Source organism: Zingiber officinale, chromosome 5A, assembly GCF_018446385.1.
Source record: "Zingiber officinale cultivar Zhangliang chromosome 5A, Zo_v1.1, whole genome shotgun sequence".
NCBI lineage: Eukaryota > Viridiplantae > Streptophyta > Magnoliopsida > Zingiberales > Zingiberaceae > Zingiber > Zingiber officinale.
This window is the reverse complement of record NC_055994.1, coordinates 117,224,361-117,245,033: the sequence shown is the minus strand read 5'-3', so window position 1 is coordinate 117,245,033 and position 20,673 is coordinate 117,224,361. Positions and strand designations below refer to the sequence as shown.

Sequence of the window (20,673 nt, the reverse complement as noted above, 5' to 3'; positions counted from 1 at the left end):
GTGTTCGTGGTTTCGGCAACGAGAGAAAAAAAAGGAAAAGTTGCATTTAAAAAATTAAAATTAAAATGACATGGCAAAGTCCCTAACAATTCGTAGGATAGAGTCCGTAGCATAACAAATATCTCTCTCTATATATATAAATTTCTAGATCATCTTATGCATGATGTATAAAATTTAAATTATATTATATTATTTATATATTATTAAAATAAAATTAAATATAAATTATAATATTATAAATAATAAAATATTATCCCCTTAATTCTTTATTCTTTCTTTATTATTTTCTTTTAATTTTTATAAATGAAAAATGGACTAAGTCAGGCGGCACATCACCTTAATGCATTGACCTCGGACCGTGACCAATTACCACCTCTAAATTGAAACGTCATATATTGCATTGGTTCGATCCAGTCTTGATCACAGTTCGAAACTAATAATTTACTGGTTCAAATTGTTGGTCCGAAAACTCTTGACCCTTAACTTTTAAAATTGGTAACAGTTAATGGATCCAAACGGCAAGATATGGTTCGATTCTATTTATGACTCAAAATTATTATGTATATATTAAAAAAAATTAAAATTTATAACTATGAAAATAGAGCTATGATACTCATAAGAAGAATTTTTAAGAAAAAATTCTTAAGCATAGATACATAAATGATGAGATTTATCATTTCACTTTTTATAAATTTCATCATTTATGTGTCTATCCTTAAAAATTTTCTTTAAAAATATCATTTCTCATGAAAATAATATAATAAGTGTCAACTTGTTTAAGTTACAAAACACTCGTGGCCTCTAATATACTATGATTGCTCATTACATTTAAAAAAAAAATCTCTATAAATACAATATAATTGGGATCAAACCTAAGTGACAACTTGACAAGACAATAAAGTTCATATAGTTTGTATGTAGTTTGCATTTCTTGACATAGAATCTTCTAGTTACATTCATTTTATGCTTTTTTTTTTATATCATATAAATTATATTTTTTTAATCAATTTTATATATTCATTGATAATCTTCACTATATAAAAAGTTTTATTATTAAATAAATTATATTCATTAATAAATTATTATTAAATATATTATATAAGTCAAATGGTGTCTATAAATCTAATGAATAAAAAAATAAAATAAAATCGTGACCAATTAAGAAAGTTAAACGAATTAATAAATTTAATGATTTAAAGATGGAATAATTTTACATTAGAAAATTTAGGAGGAAGCGGTTAAAAAGTTTACTTTAATAGAAAGCGGAACACTCCCAATTCCACATTTATATTGAATGACACTATTAATATTATTAAAATATTATAAATATTATTTAAATGATAGATTTTGATTGTAAAAATTTAAATCAATTAAAAAATTATATATTTTTTTAAAAAAATATAGACGAATCGTAGTCCGATTAAACCGGCGGTTCCGATTGAATCGACGATTCAACTGGCTAATTCGCCAGTTAAATTTAAATCGGACCCAAAATCAATCCATCCGTGCTGATTACGCATCCAACCCATATGGATCCGATCCATTGAATCGGGTCAATAGATAATTAGCCGTTGACTCGATCACAATCGGATCCGGCCCGAGGGCAGACCTAGTTGGATCGAAACATATCCAATCTCTCAAAAGCCCTAATCCCACAGATTTCCCTCCCTTCTCACCCACAGCGGAAGCATGCGCAGCTCCAAAAACGATCTGGCGTGAAGTTCTCCTCCCCCAATCGGCAACGAATCTGCGGGCTGCTCCTTGAGTGACGAATTGAACCAGAGGCGTTCCTCCCTCCTGCTTTGCAGCTCTGTCACACGCTAGGTATCATCTCCTGTGCTTCTCAGTCAAGCCGCAACCATGTTGCATTTCAATGGAGTTGTGTTGACATTCTGTGACTAAGTGCTGGCTGACGATTAGTCTTCTATGCTGCTTTATGCTTTTCAATGATTCAGTGTCATGTGTAAGTTTTTTTTTTTTTTAACTGTGATGTTTATTCACTCATGTGTTCACCAGGTTTTATTTTAGCTCAAGTATGAAGCTACGTTTGTTAAGGGGGAGAGTTCTTGAGCATTTGAAGGGAAGTTTTGCACAGCCGAGATTTCCACTAGGTTAGATACGCTATCGAAGGTCTTCTCTGTCGTTTCTATTTTTCTACTAATTGTGTTATTGACTTTTTACTGTTCAGATTAAATTTTGGCAGTTGATTATTTTAGACTTTAGTCAATTGGCCAGCCGACGAATAAGAAAATGCGGTAGTTGACTGATGTGTTGCATTCGGTTGACTGATCACGATAGGTATAAGTAGGAACTCTAGAGTTTTAGTTAACTTTATTAAGAAATTTTGTTCCTCTCCTAATCCAACTCGTGTGGAAAATTTTCTTAAGCCCTTCTTTTTACCAGATCATCAATCTAATCCCAAATTAAAACCTTTTGGAGCCTAATTAACGAGTTACATTAAAATTCATTTTTATGTCATTTTACTTATGATCATGGCTAATCTTGGTTTTGTTTCGTGTTTTTGGTTTATGCCCATGCTTCATTCCTCATGTTCATGCATCATTCATTGTGTTCATACATCTTATGCATATTTTTAGACAAAGAAGTAAAAAATGCCGAGTTGGTGGATTTGGCGAGGGTTTGTCTTATAAGACTAGTTCCTCATAGTTATGGTTTAAAATTTTGTACCGTGTCGGGAGAAACGAGTGAAATTTGTTATTCCTGCCTCCATGACCCCACAAAAGGCCGCGGAAGCCGCCACAATCCCGCAGCCTTCGGACCCCCTAGGAGGCCGCAAAAGCCATCACAATCCCATGGCAAACTCCCGTGGAGGTTGCGACAACCTCCTACAGGGTCATGGAGGCTGCGACTACCTATCACGGAGGCCTCGACAATCTTCCATGGCGACTTATCATGGATGTCGCGATGATCTCATGTGGGTTCGCGGAGGTTGTCGTGACCTCACGTGGGGTTGCATGTGCGAGATTTAGCTTAACATTTAATAATTAAACTTATAGTAATAATTTCAATAAACTCCTAGATATGATAGGGATAATCTAAACAGATCCTAATAAAATTATCGCATTAACTTTATATATATATTATTTATTTTAATTTTGAAAATATATAATAATAATTTATTTATTTATCATATAAGAGTGCCTTGATCCCATATATATATATATAATATTTTATTTTTTATTTATTAATTTTTTAATATTTAGATTATTTTAATTAATATATTTTATATTTAAAAATATCAAATCATATTGACATTGCAGTATACGGTACCGAAATCGTATCGTTTCGTTCATAAGTCGAAACTTTGATACGACTCGAGATTTTAAACTATGCTCACACCTGAGCACAAATTCTAGTTTTTCTTTTGTAGAATACTAGAGATTTGACAATTGAGTGTAGGGCTCTAAATGAACTAAGCTGAGTTAGTCAAAATTTGTATACTAGCAAGCTTTTTTGATAAGGTAACTAAGCAAAACTAAGCCTAAAATGAACCAAGCTATTGAAATGGTTCAAGCTTGGGTTTGAGTTTTGCTTGCGTTTGGTTTGTTTAGATCTTATGGTGCTCTTAATTCGAGTTTATTTGATTTTTTGAAACTTTTATATTTTTAAGCTTGTTTGGTTGGTTAGTGAGGCTTATATTACAAGTTGTTTGTTCATTTTGAGACCTTGTTTGTTATTTTTATGCCCAAATGTAACCAAGGTTGTAGATTTCTTTATGTTGCATAAAATAATCTATTGTACTCATGACAATGTGGATCTCTACAAAGAGTTCTATAACAATTTGTAGTTGACAAACATTTGAGGAACATATTTAGTTAATCGACTTTGTATTTTCTCTTATTATACTTAAAGAGTTTCTAGAGGGTAGGGAGTTAGATAGCACATTTGTGTGTTTTCCCAATTTTGGTGAGAAACTTGAGCTATTTGGAGTCGCTGCTAACTCCTTGTATAGCTACTATTTCCATGGGCACATACCCCCACCTACCTATATTTTTTCTGTAGTAGATTTATCTGCTTCAAACAACATATTATATAAAGTCGTTATTGGATGTCTTCTTCCTAATATCACAACGGGTCAAGCCAAGATTAGGCATCCTTTTCTTTTTGTAATGTATGCTTTAAGTCCATCATCTATTACTCCTTCCCACTCATAGGAAAGTATATATGTTGTTCGATATCATCATTACAACATTCATATTGTTTAGAGGAATTAACGCCTCTTAGGGGATTCTTCAGTCGTTGTCCCTGACTATGGCTAAATCGGAGCTAGGCATCACTCTTTAATAGGCGATCCCGTCTAGAAGTTGCGATAGATGGAAGGCCAGTGAGATGGCGCTGGCGTTGACTAGCTCGAAGAACTCCAATGAACACCTTGCTGTGAAGTCCAAACAATTCCCTGCAATCGATCCACAGAAAAAAGGGGGAAAGGGATCGTTAGCAGGTGAGCTAGGGGAGGGGGTCCTTGGCACAGCCACTCCAACGATCAAGTCAAATAGTGATGATGGCGCAAGAACAACAAGAGCAGCAAGTAGCAAAAGTGTAGGAAAAATGAGTAGCTAGAGACACGTGTGACAAAATTTGATGAAATGGCTGAATGCCATTTTCTTTGATGATCTTTTCTTTAAATAAGAATTGTTGTACAACCTATTTTAGACAAGAAATTTTTTACAGCAATTATACTAATTACTGCTAATCTACGTTAGGTAAGAATATATACAATAATTATTGCTAATCTATTTTAGGTAAGAATATATACAACTAATACACAAATTATGGTAAATTATATTTTGAAATCTCAGTCATAATTGCTATCATAATTTTAGCAATTGATGACCCACAACCTCTGCCATTGATATCCCTTCTCAAATTGATGTTGGATGATCAGAAAACATCAATTTGGTAGCTAGAAAATGATGTTGTCGTGAGAGAGCCTTAGTAAATATGTTGAATAGTGGTGATAGGAGGTAAAGAAATGACATGAGCATTATATGCTTCACGAATAGAGTGACAATCCACTTCTATGTGTTTGGTGAGCTCGTAAAACACTGGGTTAATTGTAATTTGGATAGCACTAGTATTATTCGCATGAAGCGGAGTAGGTTCCATTGAGGAAATCCAAGCTCACCCAACAGTCCTCGAAGCCAAACAATCTCAGAACATGCAGAGGATTTAGCACGATATTGATGATTTCGACACCCAATCTTGCTTCTTGTTTTTCCAAGAGACAAGCGAGTTGTCAATGAACATCCACCAACCACTAATGGAACGTCGAGCATTAGAACAATTAGCCCAGTCAGCATCACTATATGCAACCAAGTGAATAGGAGAATCCATAGGAAAGAAAAGATCTCTGGTAGAAGTGCCTTGCAAATAGCGAACAATGCGATGAACAAAAGCCAAGTGAAGGTGTCGAGGGGCTTGCATAAATTAGCTAACTTGTTGGATGACAAAAGAAATGTCAGGTCGAGTAATAGTTAAATAATTCAAGTTCCCCATTAAACGTCTATATAAGGAGGGATCAGAAAGAAAATCACCCTCATCACAACGATATTTAACATTCACTTCTAAGGGAGTATTAACAGATCGACCATTTCGAAGACCAACCAATGTAATTATCTCTTGAATGCATTTATGTTGATTTAAGAAAATACCAGCCATTGTAGAGTTCACTTCAAGGGCTAAAAAATAGCGTAAAGGACCCAAGTCCTTCATATGAAAAGAGCTTTGAAGGAGTTGTTGAAGCTGAGAAATCAATTCAGAGCCCATCCCTGTAATAATGATATCATCAACATATACTAGGAGCAAAAAATTCCTTTAGCAGTCTTGTAAAGAAACAAAGAGAAATCATATTGGCCGTGGACAAAAGAGAAGCAAATAAGCATGGATCAAAACTTATCAAACCAAGCACGCGGAGCTTGTTTGAAACCATAGTGACTTTTTTAGTTTACAAACATAGAAGAGGGTGTAGAAAATAATTTTAGTGGAGTCATATAAATTGCTTCCTTAAGATCCCCATGTAAAAAGGCATTCTTAACATCCATCTGTCGTAATGACTAGCCTTTAGAAGCAGCAATAGCTAGAACAAGTTGCACTGTTGTCATTTTTGCTACTGGTGCAAATGTCTCCTCATAATCAACTCCATACTCTTGTCGATTTTCGAGTGCTACAAACCTTGCTTTGTATTGATTAAATGAGCCATCATATCTCAGCTTAATAGAATATACCCATTTACAACCAATGGGTTTAATACCAGTGGGACAAGGAACAATATTCCAAGTATGGTTCTCTCGAAAAGCTTGAAGTTCCTCTTGCATAGCTTTCTCCCAACATACATGTTTAGTGATCTGAGAGTAAGAGGTAGGAACTATAATATCAACTAAAATAGTAGAAAAATCATACCTATTAGGAGGACGACTGATACGATTAGATCTTCGAGGAGCCATTGAAATGGGCACTGGATCAGGGTTAGGAAGGATTTGCGATGATGGGGGTTGTTATCGCTGATAGACAAAACTAGATTTAAAATGCTCAATGGAAGGAGATATATCATCAAAGCTAGGAAGAATACCATTTGAAGGGAGATCTTGTTGTTGAAAATAGTACTCATGTTCAAAGAAAATCACATTTCTAGAAACACGCAGTTGATTAGTGGTAGCATCATAACATAGAAATCCTTTGTGAGTAATGCTATATTTCATAAATGCACACCTTACTGATTGAGCTATAAGCTTGTGACATTCATTTGAAGGTAAGTGAACAAAGCAAACACATCCAAAAGTATGTAGCATACGATAATCAGGCTGCATACCAAAAAGACGGAAATATTGAGAATAAAAATTCAATTGTTGAGGAGGTAGTCGATTAATCAGATAAACTACAGTCGACAGAGCTTCCGCCCAAAATCTAGGCGGAACTGATGTCTCTAAGGGTGCGTTTGGTTCGGAGTTATTCTTGATAACCTTGGTTATCCATCCAAGGTTATCAACAAAAACCTTGTTTGGTTTAGGTATTCGATGATTCCCAAGTAATGTTCCATGCCCGACACGTCAGCAAAAGGGTCATGCAGCCCTAAATCGGAAAACCTCAGAAAACTAAGGTTTTTGTTGATTCGGGGGTTAACGAATTTTTTTTACCAAAAATACCCTCTAATAAGAAAAAACATGAAAAAAAGAGAAAAAATGTAAAAAAATAAAAAAAATGGTTTAAAAAATTTAAAAATTTATTTTTTTAAAAAATAAATAATTTAAAAAAAATAAAAAATAAAAATTTTAAAAATAAAAAATAAAAATTTTAAAAATAAAAAATAAAAAATTTTAAAATAAAAAATAAAATTTTTAAAAATGTTAAAGTTTTTTAAAAAATTTAAAAATTTTAAAAAAATTTCATAAAAATTTAAAATTTTTTAAAAAATTTAAAAAATTTAAAAAAATAAAAAAATTATAAAAATTAAAAATAAAATAAATAAATAAAAATTAAAATTTAAAAAATGTAAAAAAATAAAAAAATATAAATATAAATAATATAAAAATATAAAAACATTAAAAAATAAAAAAACACATTAAAAAGTAAAAAAATATACAAGGAAAAAGAAAAGTAAAAAAGCATTAAAAAATAAATAAATAATAATAATAATAATAATAATAATAATAATAATAATAATAATATTATGTATAGTTGGTTTTGTAACTGAGGGTAATACGGTAAAATATTAAACTAGGGTATTCATTAAAACCTTCAAACAAACAAGTTTTTGTTGCATTACCTAAGTTGAACCAAACAACATTTGGTTATGTTTTATTCCCTATAACCTTGGTTATGTGATTACCTGGTAATCACATAACCAAGGTTATACATGATGACTTGAACCAAACGCACCCTAAGAGTAAAGTGCGAACCATATCCAGCAAGCGACGATTCTTCCGTTCAACCACTCCATTCTGTTGAGGGGTATAAGAGCATGATCATTGAGATATAATGCTTTTCTGTTGTATGAAAGCTTGGAAATCATATGACATACTCATCACCATTATCAGATCGTAAAATCTTAACATAGGTGGAAAATTGAGTCTTAATATAAGCCACAAAAATTCTGAAAGCAGTTAACATTTCAGTTTTAGTACGCAAAAAATATATCTATGTGAAACGACTATAGTCATCAATGAATGTCACGAAATATTTATACTGCGCATGTGAAATGATAGGAGTAACACCCCAAACATCACTATGTATAATCTCACAACATGTATTAGCGTACCATAGGTAGGAAAAGGTAACACTTTCTCTTTCCTAGTTTACAAACAGAGCAATCAAGAGATAAACTATTAGACGAACATTAATTTTTGTTGCCAAGAAAACCATGCTTCATCAAATGAGACAATATCACATTATTTGGATGGTCCAATCGTTTATGCCAAATGTCAGCTTTATTTTCAATAATAATAGAAGCCAAAGACAAAGTTCTAGGAATAGTAAATTGCAATGGAAATAATCTGCCACTTTTGGCCCCCTCGCGATCACCTTCCTTGACCTCTGATCTTGCACGAGACAACCACGATAAGAGAAATTTACATCACAGTTATTATCCACCAACTGCCCAACAGAAATTAAACTAGTAGACAATCCAGGAGAGACAAATACATGACGAAAGGAAGGTCCAATATCATCAATGGCTGTAATTGGAAGATTACTATCATTAGCAATCTAAATATTTTGTTTATCAGTATACTTCTGAAGATTATGTAGGACATTGCTTGATAATGTATCCATTTTGTTAACAATAATTACAGAACTTCTTACCACAATTACAGGCAATATGCCTAAACTCTTTGCAACTATAGCACTGCATTTGTCCCTTTTCTTGGTTCTTCCCTTAGCAGCATAAGCAACATTAACAATCCCAGATATCTACTTGGATAAACCTAGAACAGCTTGTGTAGCCATTCTTTGTTCTTCAGGTAACAATTCTCCAAGACATATATCCAAGGAAGGGACAGGATTTCTATTCAGTAATCCAATCCGTGTAACTTCAAATTCTGGCCTCAGTTTCATCAAAAACTGATCGCGGCTACTATCTTCATGAATTGCTTGAAGGCTGGCTAAGGCTCTTTAGGTACCTTTGAATAGATAATACCAGAATATTCGCTCCATAGATTAATAAATCTAGAATAATACTGCTCAATAGGGAGATGCCCTTGACTAAAGTTACCAATCTCAAGTTCTAGTTGAAATCTTCTTGTAGTGTTATTCTTAATGATATATGCATTGCAGATGATCTCTCATCTCCTTAGCTGTACTAAAGAAACGTAAATTGTTCACCATATGCGGTTCAATAGAACCTAAAATCCAAGAGATGATTCGAGCATCCTTTGCCTCCCATTGAGTAAGTTCTGTACCTTCTTTAGGAGCAGGAGCTGACCCATTAATGTGATTTCAAAGCTCCTTCCCTTTTAGAAACATTCTGAACTGAAATTCCCATGCTGCATAATTCTTTTCATAAACTTGATAGTCAAATTCTCTGTAGACATTCTTTCAAGAAAATTGTACATTCTTCATAATAAGATGAAATCCCAGAGCCAAAGTTGTTGATAAAAAATTAATCAACCCAAAAAAATGAAAGCAAACTAGAAAACTCTGTAAAATAGAAACAAAAGAAACTGACAAAGATTCGAAGATTCAGTTATTAATTTCAGAACTTGGTTATGATTCTATGACAAAATTTGATGAAATGACTAAATGTCATTTTCTTTGATGATCTTTCCTTTAAATAAACATTGTTGTACAACCTATATTTGAGACAAAAATATATATATAGCAATTACTCTAATTACTGCTACTCTACTTTAGGTAAGAATATATACAGTAATCTGTTTTAGGTAAGAATATATACAGCTAATACACAAATTATGATAAATTAGATCTTGAAATCTTAGTCATAATTGCTGCCATAATTTTACCAATTGATGGCCCACAACCTCTGCCATTGATAGCGCGCATACTTGTGTCAACAGGTACAACCTATATTTGAGACAAAAATATATATATAGCAATTACTCTAATTACTGCTACTCTATTTTAGGTAAGAATATATACAGTAATCTGTTTTAGGTAAGAATATATACAGCTAATACACAAATTATGATAAATTAGATCTTGAAATCTTAGTCATAATTGCTGCCATAATTTTACCAATTGATGGCCCACAACCTCTGCCATTGATAGCGCGCGTACTTGTGTCAACAGAGAGGGACCCTCTTATATAATGCCTCTCACAATCTCCACATTAATGAGACATTATCCTGCAATAAGTCAGGCTGTCACATCGGTATACTTGTCATATCAATTATACAAGTATGGTCAAGGCGTATTGCTCATGCTGCGTATCTATACACAGATACATCCCTTGACAAATCAATGTGCCGCATTAATGGCAAAAGGTGGGTTTTTGGGGCCGCCAGGTTTTAGAGGAAACCATTGGGCCTGTTTATCTAGAAAATGGATATGAAGATGAGCCCCTTTTAAAAGAGGGATTATGTCTTTATGTGGCCTTAATGTACTATATGTGAATAAAGAGGACCAGAGGCACGTGGCTATTTTGGTTGGACCATATTTGTTTTTCCTACTACTTTGTCTGATCGGCAAAGCTGATCGGTAGACTAGGGAGCAGAGTCCCGAGTGGATCGGGTCCGAGCCGAGAGTGGGGCTCAACTTGGCTTGCTTACTATGAGATCTGCATTGTCCAATCGGCAGAGCCGATCGGGAGACTAAGGAGTAGAGTCCAGAGTGTATCCGATCTGAACCAGGAGTGGAGCCCACCTTGGCTTGCTTACTATGTGATCTGCATTGTTCGATTGGCAAAGCCGATCGGGAGACTAGGGAGCAAAGTCTCGAGTGGATCTGGTTCGATCCAGGAATAAGGCCCACCTTGACTTGCTTACTTTATGAAATACATTGTTCGATCGACTCTGTCGATCGGGAGGGAGAAGAGCAAAGTCCTGGAAGGCCGATCGAAAGGTGTTTGTGAGGCAAGTCTTTGACTTTTGACTTTACCATCTTTGTCGACCGGCTAACCCATGGCCCCTAACCAACTCCCATTTGCCGTATCAGTAGGCATGACCATTGATTATCGATCATTATCTGAAAGTAAGGGTGATAGTTAGCCGAAGAGGATGATAATGAGGATGAAGGTGAAAAGGCAACTCATAAGCCACTTCCACCATCAAGACTACATAATGTGTCCGCTAGATTGGCATGCATTCAGGGGATACTAGATCTTCAGACTACCAAATTTAATGAGTTTTGACGGTAGGCAGGATGAGATATACAATATGCTGAGTTAGAAGATAGGACAATACCCATGTGAGGATTAAAAAGAGGAGTCCTATGGTGGTTTAGGTTGATGCTTGATGATTTGTTATGCATGACAAATTTGACTTATTAAGTATGATGAACCGTGACATTCATTTTTGGCTTATATGCTAGTTAGGAAATTTTACTTTTTTTTTTATCTATGCCATCATATAACCAACTTTATGATCTCCCTCTAATATATTTTATATTTGTTTGATATTTATTTTGTAGATTTAATGTTTTACAAAATAGAAGAAGTTATTTTTGAAATATATTTTTCCTTGATAGATATTAACAAATTATAGATGTGTGTAAAATTTTGACAATTTTTTACAATCGTATAATTTCTAATGAATTTTCATAGTTTGGCTGCACGATTTTTAGAAATTCAATTGAATCAGAAACTCATTTGAGCGTCTATAGTGACAGTCAATTGATTGATCAACTTAAGTGGCTGTCATTGTATTCACTATTCAGTCAATTGCCTTGAACATAAACAACAAGATTTATTCTTTTTTCATATATTTCTCTAACCTTGATTTAAGTTAATGCGGTAAAATAATGACTCTTGAAGGATTCACGATCATTGGTCTTGTTCATGGAAGTTATATTTGACGATCTTAAATGGGAGAAGCGTCCTAAAACATGGAGCTAACATTAAGGGGAGGTTTTAAACTTTTGATGGTATTGTATATTTTATTACTGATTTTAACTAGGTTTTTTTAATATGCCAAATGGGGGGATGAGAAAATAGAGTTGCATTTTTTATTTAAAAAATGGAGAGAATTGTTAAAAAGGAATCCTCCTAGTTTTAGGGGAAGTTTTGAGTTGGGTTGGCTTTGATGTGGTTGGCTAATTGACTTGTCTACTAATTTGGACTTATTTGGTTACATATATCTCAAGTGTGTAGGTGTAGATAGGGGTGAGCAAAAACTCGGTTAAACTGAACAAATTGACCGAATTTTCAAATTCGGTTTGGTTTACTCGAAAATTCAGTTTTTCTTAAAAAAAAATCAGTTAATTCGGTTCGGTTTGGTTTTACAATTTCTTATCGAGTTAAACCAAATAGACTAATTAACCGAATTTTTGGACCAAATCAATTTTTTAGACCCTATTTTTTTAAGATTGAAATTGTTTTTTATTAAAAAAACTGTTTTTTTTTTTCAAAAAATTAGGTTAATTTAGTTTTCGACTAAATTAATCGATATTTTATCGGTTCAGTTTGCTCAAATTTTTAAAAAACATCGGTCGGCCCAGTATGTTTGTTTAAAAAAATCGGTTTAGTTCGGTTCGGTTTTAACCGAATAATCACCCCTAGTTGTAGAATCTTGAAATTAACTATTGCAGTTTGGTCGATTTGGCAAATGAAAGTCCAAGAGGCAAAGTCTTGGCAAACATGAAGTTTTGGTAGTGAGCTCTTGGAAGTTGAAGTGTCGATAGGTCAAGTAAGATTGGATGCTCAGTAGGTGAAGTCCTGGTAGGATAAGGAGGACTAGATGTTTAGCAAGTGAAGTGTTGGTAGATCAAGGAAGTCCGGATGCTTGACAAGAATTTCTAAAGGTGGAGCCTTGGTAGATGGAAGTCCCAAAGATGGATCTCCTAGCAAGTTCGACAAATGTCAAAGATAATATTGGCTCAGTTAACCCGAATTGATTGAGTAGAGATTGAAGGTTGGAGGCTTAGTTAATATTGGTTCAATTAACTAGGGAGGTCTCAAGGGATGGAGTAGGATTGACTTGAAGAAATGTGTGATGAGAGTTCAAGAGAATGCTATTTTGGTTTTATATAAAAGTTTTCTACTTTGGCACGAACTTAACTAGGGAACATGGTTTCTAGGTTGAAGTCGACAAGATTGCTAGAGGTCAAGGGAGAGTAGGTGACTAATATATATGTTCAGCCGACAAGTTACTCGTGTTGACAATGTGGTCAATCGACGACATGTTGCTTGTAGAAGTGAAAAGGTTTTTGTTTTGGCCTCACTCACCATAGTCAATTGCTGAGTTGACTTGATTGGTATATTTGAATTCGACCATAAATGATCGTTTGACTTTATCTCTATAACATAAGCTTATTAGAGGGGATATGAGTCAACTAGAGGAATTGGAGTCGATTTATGCCATAAGTAAAAGGATATTAAGATGTCGAATATTGACACAAAATAATCGACTAATGATACAGTCAGAATTCAAGGGAATTGGTCATGAGTTCATTTGGTTCAGTTGATTGATGTTATAGAATAGTCAATTGATGACAGTTAGAAGAAGAATCTATTAATATCCAAGTAAATTGGTCATGATCCAATGAAATAGCAACCTCAAGAACAAGTTGGTCGTGTGGAAGTTTGGTCCAGACTAGTCGATAGAATGCAGTTGAGTCGATTGAAGTAGGAACAATTGACTAATGGTAGAGATTGAGTCAAGTGGATGGAGTAAAGGCGAGCAATGATCATTACAAATAGAGTTTTGAGAATAGTGGATCAATCGACTAATAAAGTTGAATCAGTTGATTGTTGATCATCACTCATGTTCCCACTCTGTAAATATTAAGCAAAGGCATTTCGAACAATGTGGAACACAACTATTTCGAATGATTATTGATTTGATTGTGTCCATTTGCTCATATTATGCTATATGACATTAAGATTATATATATTATTTTTTCTTATATTCCATTCTTATCTATAAAACAGAAAAAGTTTGCATAGTTTCTCCACTTTGGAAAGGAGATAGGATGTGGACTAGGAGCTTGGACACTGTCAAATCATGTAAATACTCTTGTTGGCATCGTTTTATTTTTCCACACTTACATCTTTGGTCTACTAACACTGTTTTTAAAGGTCTTTGCATTTGTAAGAGTGATCTCAAATTTTTTTTTTTTTTTTACTTTCAAGAATTGTTTTTTAACCACTTTCTAGATGCTATACAATCTCAAAACTGAGGTGTCAGGTGTTGCTCCTATTGCCTAGGTGTTAGGTGGTTGGCCGATTGCCTATTGCCTATTGCCTATTGCCCAGAATCACATTGATTCCTTGAGATGAACCATGTTGTCTTTGTTAGTGTTGACAAAGGAGGTATTTTATATTTGTTTTGCAAACTATTGGTTGCCAATATCTTAAATGATAGGGATTGAAATAAAAAAAAAAGGTAAACTATGAGAAACTAAATGAAATTTACTCCTCTTAGTAACTTTTATGCTCTACTTGGAAGAATATGGTAAGATCACTTTATGAAGGACCTTTAATAAGAAATTTTGCACTTTTTTCCAAGTAGAATATTAGTATTCTATAGTTACCAAAAAGGATAAAATTAAAATGATAATAATATTCAAGAGGAGCTAGGTGTAGTCTCAATAACAATAAAATGAGATAAAATAGATCAAGATGATGTTTAGATGTTTAAAGACAATTGGTACATTCTGTATACAAAAAGATAAATCTAGTAGTAGAGTGGAAGGCTCTATTAGTCAATTAATTCAAACACTTTAAGTGGTAGTAAAACCATAGATTATATTAGTCAATTAATTTGAACATTACATGTTATATAGATTGTATAAAGCTTGATAGATGGATATAGTCAACCCTAAATAGTTTGGTAAACATCACATGATGATGATGCTGATGATTATTTCCAAGAAGAAATATTATCTTATCTTTTTTGTGTAAAGATTTTTTTTTTCATATTCACAGGTCATTGGCGAGGTTCCCAAGCATGTTTCTCAACTATATCATTAAATGATGGTGAGGATAATAATGAAATTGAGGATAATGATTTTGTTGAAGGTAAAATATTAGAACCACAAGGTGTAGACCCCGATAAGGGTGGAAACTTCAGAGGTGTGCACAAGGTATAGTAACTAATTTTATTTTATAGTTTTGATCTATTTTTATCACAAGTATAATTCATCCTTACAGTCCTATTTTTTATTTTTTGAAATCCACATTAATATAGGTTTCTTCATTTAGGCAATTATTTGTGGCAAAATTGGTCAGGCTCCTATACAGAAGATATTAAGGAATGGGAAGACCGTTACAATATTTACTGTTGGAACAGGAGGTATGTATGACCAGAGAATTAGCGGAAAAGAACATTTACCTAGACCTGCTCAGTGGCACCGAATTTCTGTTCACAATGAGCACCTTGGGGCTTATTCTGTTCAACAGTTAGCAAAGAAGTATATCATCTTTTCTTTTCTTTTCTTTAACAATATTAGTATTTTTTGTTACTACTTTTTAGTAGTAGTTTCTTTTTTCATCACAGTCAATATTGTCACGTTAGTAGTTAGCCTTACTATGGAGTATCTATGTTTTATGCTTCATTTCAGCTCCTCTGTCTTTGTTGAGGGCGACATTGAGACTAGAGTATACAATGACAGCATCACTGGACAGGTGAAAAATGTTCCCGAAATCTGTGTGCGCCGTGATGGTATGTATTAATGCATATGGAAACCCTCTCAATTTGCCTTTTCAAGTATCAAAGTTGTTATCACTCGTTTTGCTTTATTCTGTTAGTGTGGAAACTTATTGAACAATTGTTTGTGTGAATGATTGTATAGAATGCAGGTTTATATTCACTACAGTATTGGACAATGTTTATAGTATAAATTTTTCCGGTTTTATGTGCACTGGAATATTAGATGAAATTAAGCTATGACAAATTCATTCTCTTCTTAGTTTACAATGATATTCATGTGGGTAAGGATTTAGGAGTGCCCAAAAAGTTCTGACGACCTATTAAAATTCGATATACCATATACCAGATATCATTACATGTAATAGTTGCAAAACCTACTGCTTAGTGGTGGAAGAACTAATGAGGGTTGGAAGCAACAACATGCAAAGTCGGGAGAGTCCATAAAATAATAGGTGTACTAGGGGATTTTTTTATTTGAAAAAAAAATATAAGGTAGGATGATTTTGGATTTTGCTACATCTTATGATCCTTAATACTTATTTTAAGATGAGTATATGATTAGTGGTGATAATCATAGGCAATTAGATTTTTTTCCTTAATAGAAAGATAGCTGGAATTGCATGCAAAAATTGTAAGTAATAAATACTTCAGGATGTTTCAACCCCCACCAACTAATATGTTAAATATAGGTCTAAGAAAATATTGTTTTGGAAGGACTAGATAGTGAAATTTTAAAAACGATAATTTGATTTTTGAAAGAAAAAAAGGGGAAAAAGGAAGTTTGGAATGAAAAATTTGTTAAATATAATATTATGTGAACTTAATGACCAATATGATCAAGAATATTACAATATTTTTTATAGGGTCTAAAGCTATGCAAAATAAAGAGAGTTGGTGGTGGTGTGAAGTACTAAAAACTATTAGTTTAAAGAAAACACCTATTAAAGATTGGTAAAATTGTATAAATTAAAATATATTGCATCAAAATGTGAAGTCGTTACCTTAGTGGCCCCTCCAGGATGGTCCTACACACTCTAGAAGCGGATAAATCACGGGAGGTATTTGCCCTAGTGCAGTGGTCTTTTGCATGGTGGAGGTTAGACATCCAGCGAGATATTTTTGCGTCCGCTCAAAATTGACCTCAAGACCTATTACATCAACACCCATAACTGCGCCAACCCGTGGGGGTATAAATTAAAATATATTGAATATGTGCAAAGTAGTTATTCAGGCAAAAAGGAAAAATATTGTAACCCTAACTCTAGGAACCATGAATTAGGAGAAATATACTTATCAGATTGCTAAAGCTATAGAAAATGTAAAGATTTTAGAAATTTAGATGCATAAAAATGAAAATTGAAAGATATTTGTGGATAGTAACACTATTAAAGGAAAATGGGGAAAAAATATTTTGATAAATTATATAATGAGTACTTTATTAAAAAAAAGTGTAGGCCTATGTGATCTTTCTATTGAAAATTGGAAGGTATACTTATTGCTTGAGTTATCAAGTGAAACTTTAAGAATTAAGGAGATTGGAGAATGGAAGAAAAGTTAGTACCTATTTATAAAATTAAAAGTGATGTAGAATTTTGTTCTGATTATATAGGATTTAGTTGAGTCATGAAATCTTGAAAAGGAGAATAGAGAATGACAAATATTTATGAGAATAAATTTTTCTCTAATTCCAAAAGATTAACTATAGATGCTAAATATTTAACAAGAAAACTAATGAAAACAATATAGAGTAAAGGAGAAAACATTTCATATAATTTTTTTTGGCTTGAAAATAGCTTGTATAGTCCCAGACAATTATGGTGGGTTTTACAGATTCTTAAAGTGAAAAGAGAGAGAAAGTAAAAAAAAACTTAATTAACTGACAGGGAAAGTGAAAAACAAAAAAAACTTTACTTGAGTAGGTTGATTGGGAGAATGAGATCTGGGAGGGATCCCTTGATCTTTCCTTTTCACCAAAATTGATCCATGTAAAATCAGACAGATTAAAAATGGAAAAAGTGGAACACCATCCTTCCTATTCTCTTACCTCCCCATAAAAATAGATAAAACCTAAACATGCTTCTCCCTTTTCCTATCTCCATCCTCTTCAATCTCTCCCTCACAGACAGTCTTAATTCTGGAACTTTTTAACCCCACGGGGTTATCCGAGATGGTAAGTGGTGGTTACGTTTGTAGCTGAGAACGTGGGGTCGAGCCATAGGGATGTCGGGGCATAAATCTCCGGACTCTGTGTACCTCACCCCACCCACCATTTGTCCTCTTGGCTATCGTGATTTACCTCCCTCGTGATGGCCTTGGGTTGGATGCGGCGGGGGCGTTGCGGGCAAGCGAATTCGCCTATTGCAGTTAATTCTGGAACTTTTTGTTTCTTTCCAGGAAACCATTATCCTCTATTTAACTTCACTTTTGACGTGCACATTTTTGTGTATGTTTTTTTTTTATGGATTTACTAACTGTTGTGATGCACTTTGTTTGTAGGAAAGGTTCGCTTGATCAAGCCTGGTGATAATACTTGCTAATAAATCATATGAAGGATTACGTATGTTTATCTGTACTTTTGCTTCATTTGATAAGTTACTTTTGTGCTTTTCATGTTTGTCAATCTGAATTCTCTGGCACGTGAAATAAGTCGGGAGGCAAAGTTAATTATCTCGTGCAAACAACTGAACACTTGGAACATGCAATTCCTAATCAGCAATGTCTTAAAATTTTTAGTGTCACTGTAATATTTCGTTAATCAAATATTTGTTATTCTTCCATAATTGACTAAGAAAAATTGTATATCTATCTCTTGTCGTATCTTATTGTTACAAATTTATCGTTTGGTTTCAGGGGATGGTTTGTTCTGAATGACTGGACCATGGTGCGCCATGCTTGCTGAAAGCCTAAGGCGAAGTTTCTCTTTCTAATCAATACTCTTTAATTGATGATCATCAAATTTTATTGCTTTTGAATTGGTGTATGCAAATATGTTTTGGATCCCGATATGAGAAATTTTCTTTGAATAGGCTTCATATTTATGTCGTGCCTTAAAGAAAATAACTTTTTTTAAAAAATTAAAATAAAGTTATTAAAATTGAGAGCAATGATACGATACAAGGAAAAAATCTAAGGAAATATTTAAGGATAGAGATATAAATTCATGATTTAACATTTTATTTTTTGTGGGTCTTATTATTTTATATGTCTATTTTTGAATATTTTTTTGAGATTTTTTTCTGAGTATACCATTTTTTTAAAATTTAATATTATATATTTATTAGCGTAAAACTGAAAGATTGTTCATTTTCAATAACAATTGCCAAAGCAACGTCTCTTTTTCATTTTATTATCAAAGACATTTTTGGATGCTTTGTCAGGTGTGGTCTTCCAAATCAGTCTAACATGTGCCTCTAATCAAAGATATGGATGAACAAATTTATGTAATAATTTTAATTGTGATTTTGTGTAAAATTACTGTATACATTATAATTAAAAAATAGATAAAAATTTTATAGTATAAAAGGTAAAGTGATATGAATTTTTCTATAATTTTTTAAAATTGCAGTAGTATTTATACATTTTCTTTATTTTAAATCAATTTAAGGTTAGATTCACGTAATAGTTTTGTTGAATAAAATTATTATGACTTTAAGCTACCCTAAATACGAAAATTAACATTGTAATAGGTTCACTAAACTCTCTGAAGTATATATGATTTTTTTTCCCAATTGAGGACAGTTTGGGGCCTTTAGCAAATTGGACAAATTGCTTTATACCTAAAAATTACCTATAAATTTCTTTTTAATTTTAGAGTTGTTTAGTGTATTTAATAGTTTTTGAACAAATTATTATATGGTTGTACATTGCTCTTAATTTAGAAATATATACATCCGTGTTCAATAGGCATATATATTTGCCATGCAAAAGAGTCATGCACTAAGATAAATAATTTTTTTGGAACCACTTTGGAGGGATTACTAAAGTGATAATTTCACCTTTTGTTCTAATATGCATATATGAGTTCTTTAAGTTATATATGTATATATATAGACTAGCATAAGATCATATAATAATTGTAAATAAAGTAATAGGACCGAGAGTCACACTAATGGAGATGAATAATTCTTTAAAATAAATCATGTTTAATTAAAGTAATAAATGCAACCTAAAATAAGTAAAATTTAACGTGGTTCATAATTTCTCATGATTGCTACTTTATGACCTGATGATCCATTAAATGGTTCGATCTTGGAAAAATTCACTATACTTTCTCTTTTGTTGAAATCTTTCGAATAATGAAAGTGCAGTAATCAAATACAAGTAAATAATAAAGACAACTTAAGTAAAGAATATTAAAATAGGAGTAGAGTTGCCTAGCATTGATATTGGACGAGTAAAGCATTTGAAAGTATTGCTAGACGATGTGAATAATAATGTTTTGATAGGTATTGTCGACCTCTATTTATGCAAGTGCTTCAGGTGCTTGGAAGCCCTTCTAATCGCCCCTAGCTCAATTGTTATTCTTTACTTGATCAGTAAAGTTTATTCTATTTTAGGTCACCTTGAAGATGCTTTCGGTTGCTTGGACGCCTATGTGTCAACCTCCATCAAATAACCTTCTGAATATCTTGATGAATTGGTCTTTCAGTCACTTGGACCTTCGATCACTTGGATTCGTGTTATCTGTCACGTTAGTAGTTATCCCGACCGAAGACATATCCTCAAGTTCAAGTTGCTTGGAAATACCTCTAGTCACGCAAACCTTGGATCGCTCAAACTCCCTTCCAATCGCCTAGACTATCTAGATTTCTTGATTAACTCAGGTTACAATCCTGCAGCACAAAATTAGTCTAGAGAATATACAACAACAATAACAACAATCAAATCTTATCCACTA

The 20,673-nt window shown here is 33.1% G+C and overlaps 1 protein-coding gene across 1 annotated transcript; it reads left to right on the top strand.

The window, feature by feature from the left end:
• The first annotated feature begins 1,638 nt into the window (after positions 1 to 1,638).
• LOC121981463 (single-stranded DNA-binding protein, mitochondrial-like) lies at positions 1,639 to 18,808 on the top strand. Its single transcript, XM_042533993.1, has 7 exons — positions 1,639 to 1,824; positions 2,017 to 2,111; positions 15,053 to 15,210; positions 15,329 to 15,537; positions 15,688 to 15,788; positions 18,273 to 18,333; positions 18,627 to 18,808. Exons 2-6 carry the CDS (start codon positions 2,036 to 2,038, stop codon positions 18,311 to 18,313), a joined length of 585 nt encoding a protein of 194 aa, XP_042389927.1. The 5' UTR covers positions 1,639 to 1,824; positions 2,017 to 2,035; the 3' UTR covers positions 18,314 to 18,333; positions 18,627 to 18,808.
• Positions 18,809 to 20,673: the final 1,865 nt, after the last annotated feature.

Coding starts and splice junctions, on each gene's coding strand:
- LOC121981463 (XM_042533993.1), top strand. CDS start 2,036: ATGAAGCTACGTTTGTTAAGGGGGAGAGTTCTTGAGCATTTGAAGGGA. Junction 15,538..15,687: donor GTTCAACAGTTAGCAAAGAA/GTATATCATCTT, acceptor GCTTCATTTCAG/CTCCTCTGTCTTTGTTGAGG. Junction 15,789..18,272: donor AATCTGTGTGCGCCGTGATG/GTATGTATTAAT, acceptor CTTTGTTTGTAG/GAAAGGTTCGCTTGATCAAG.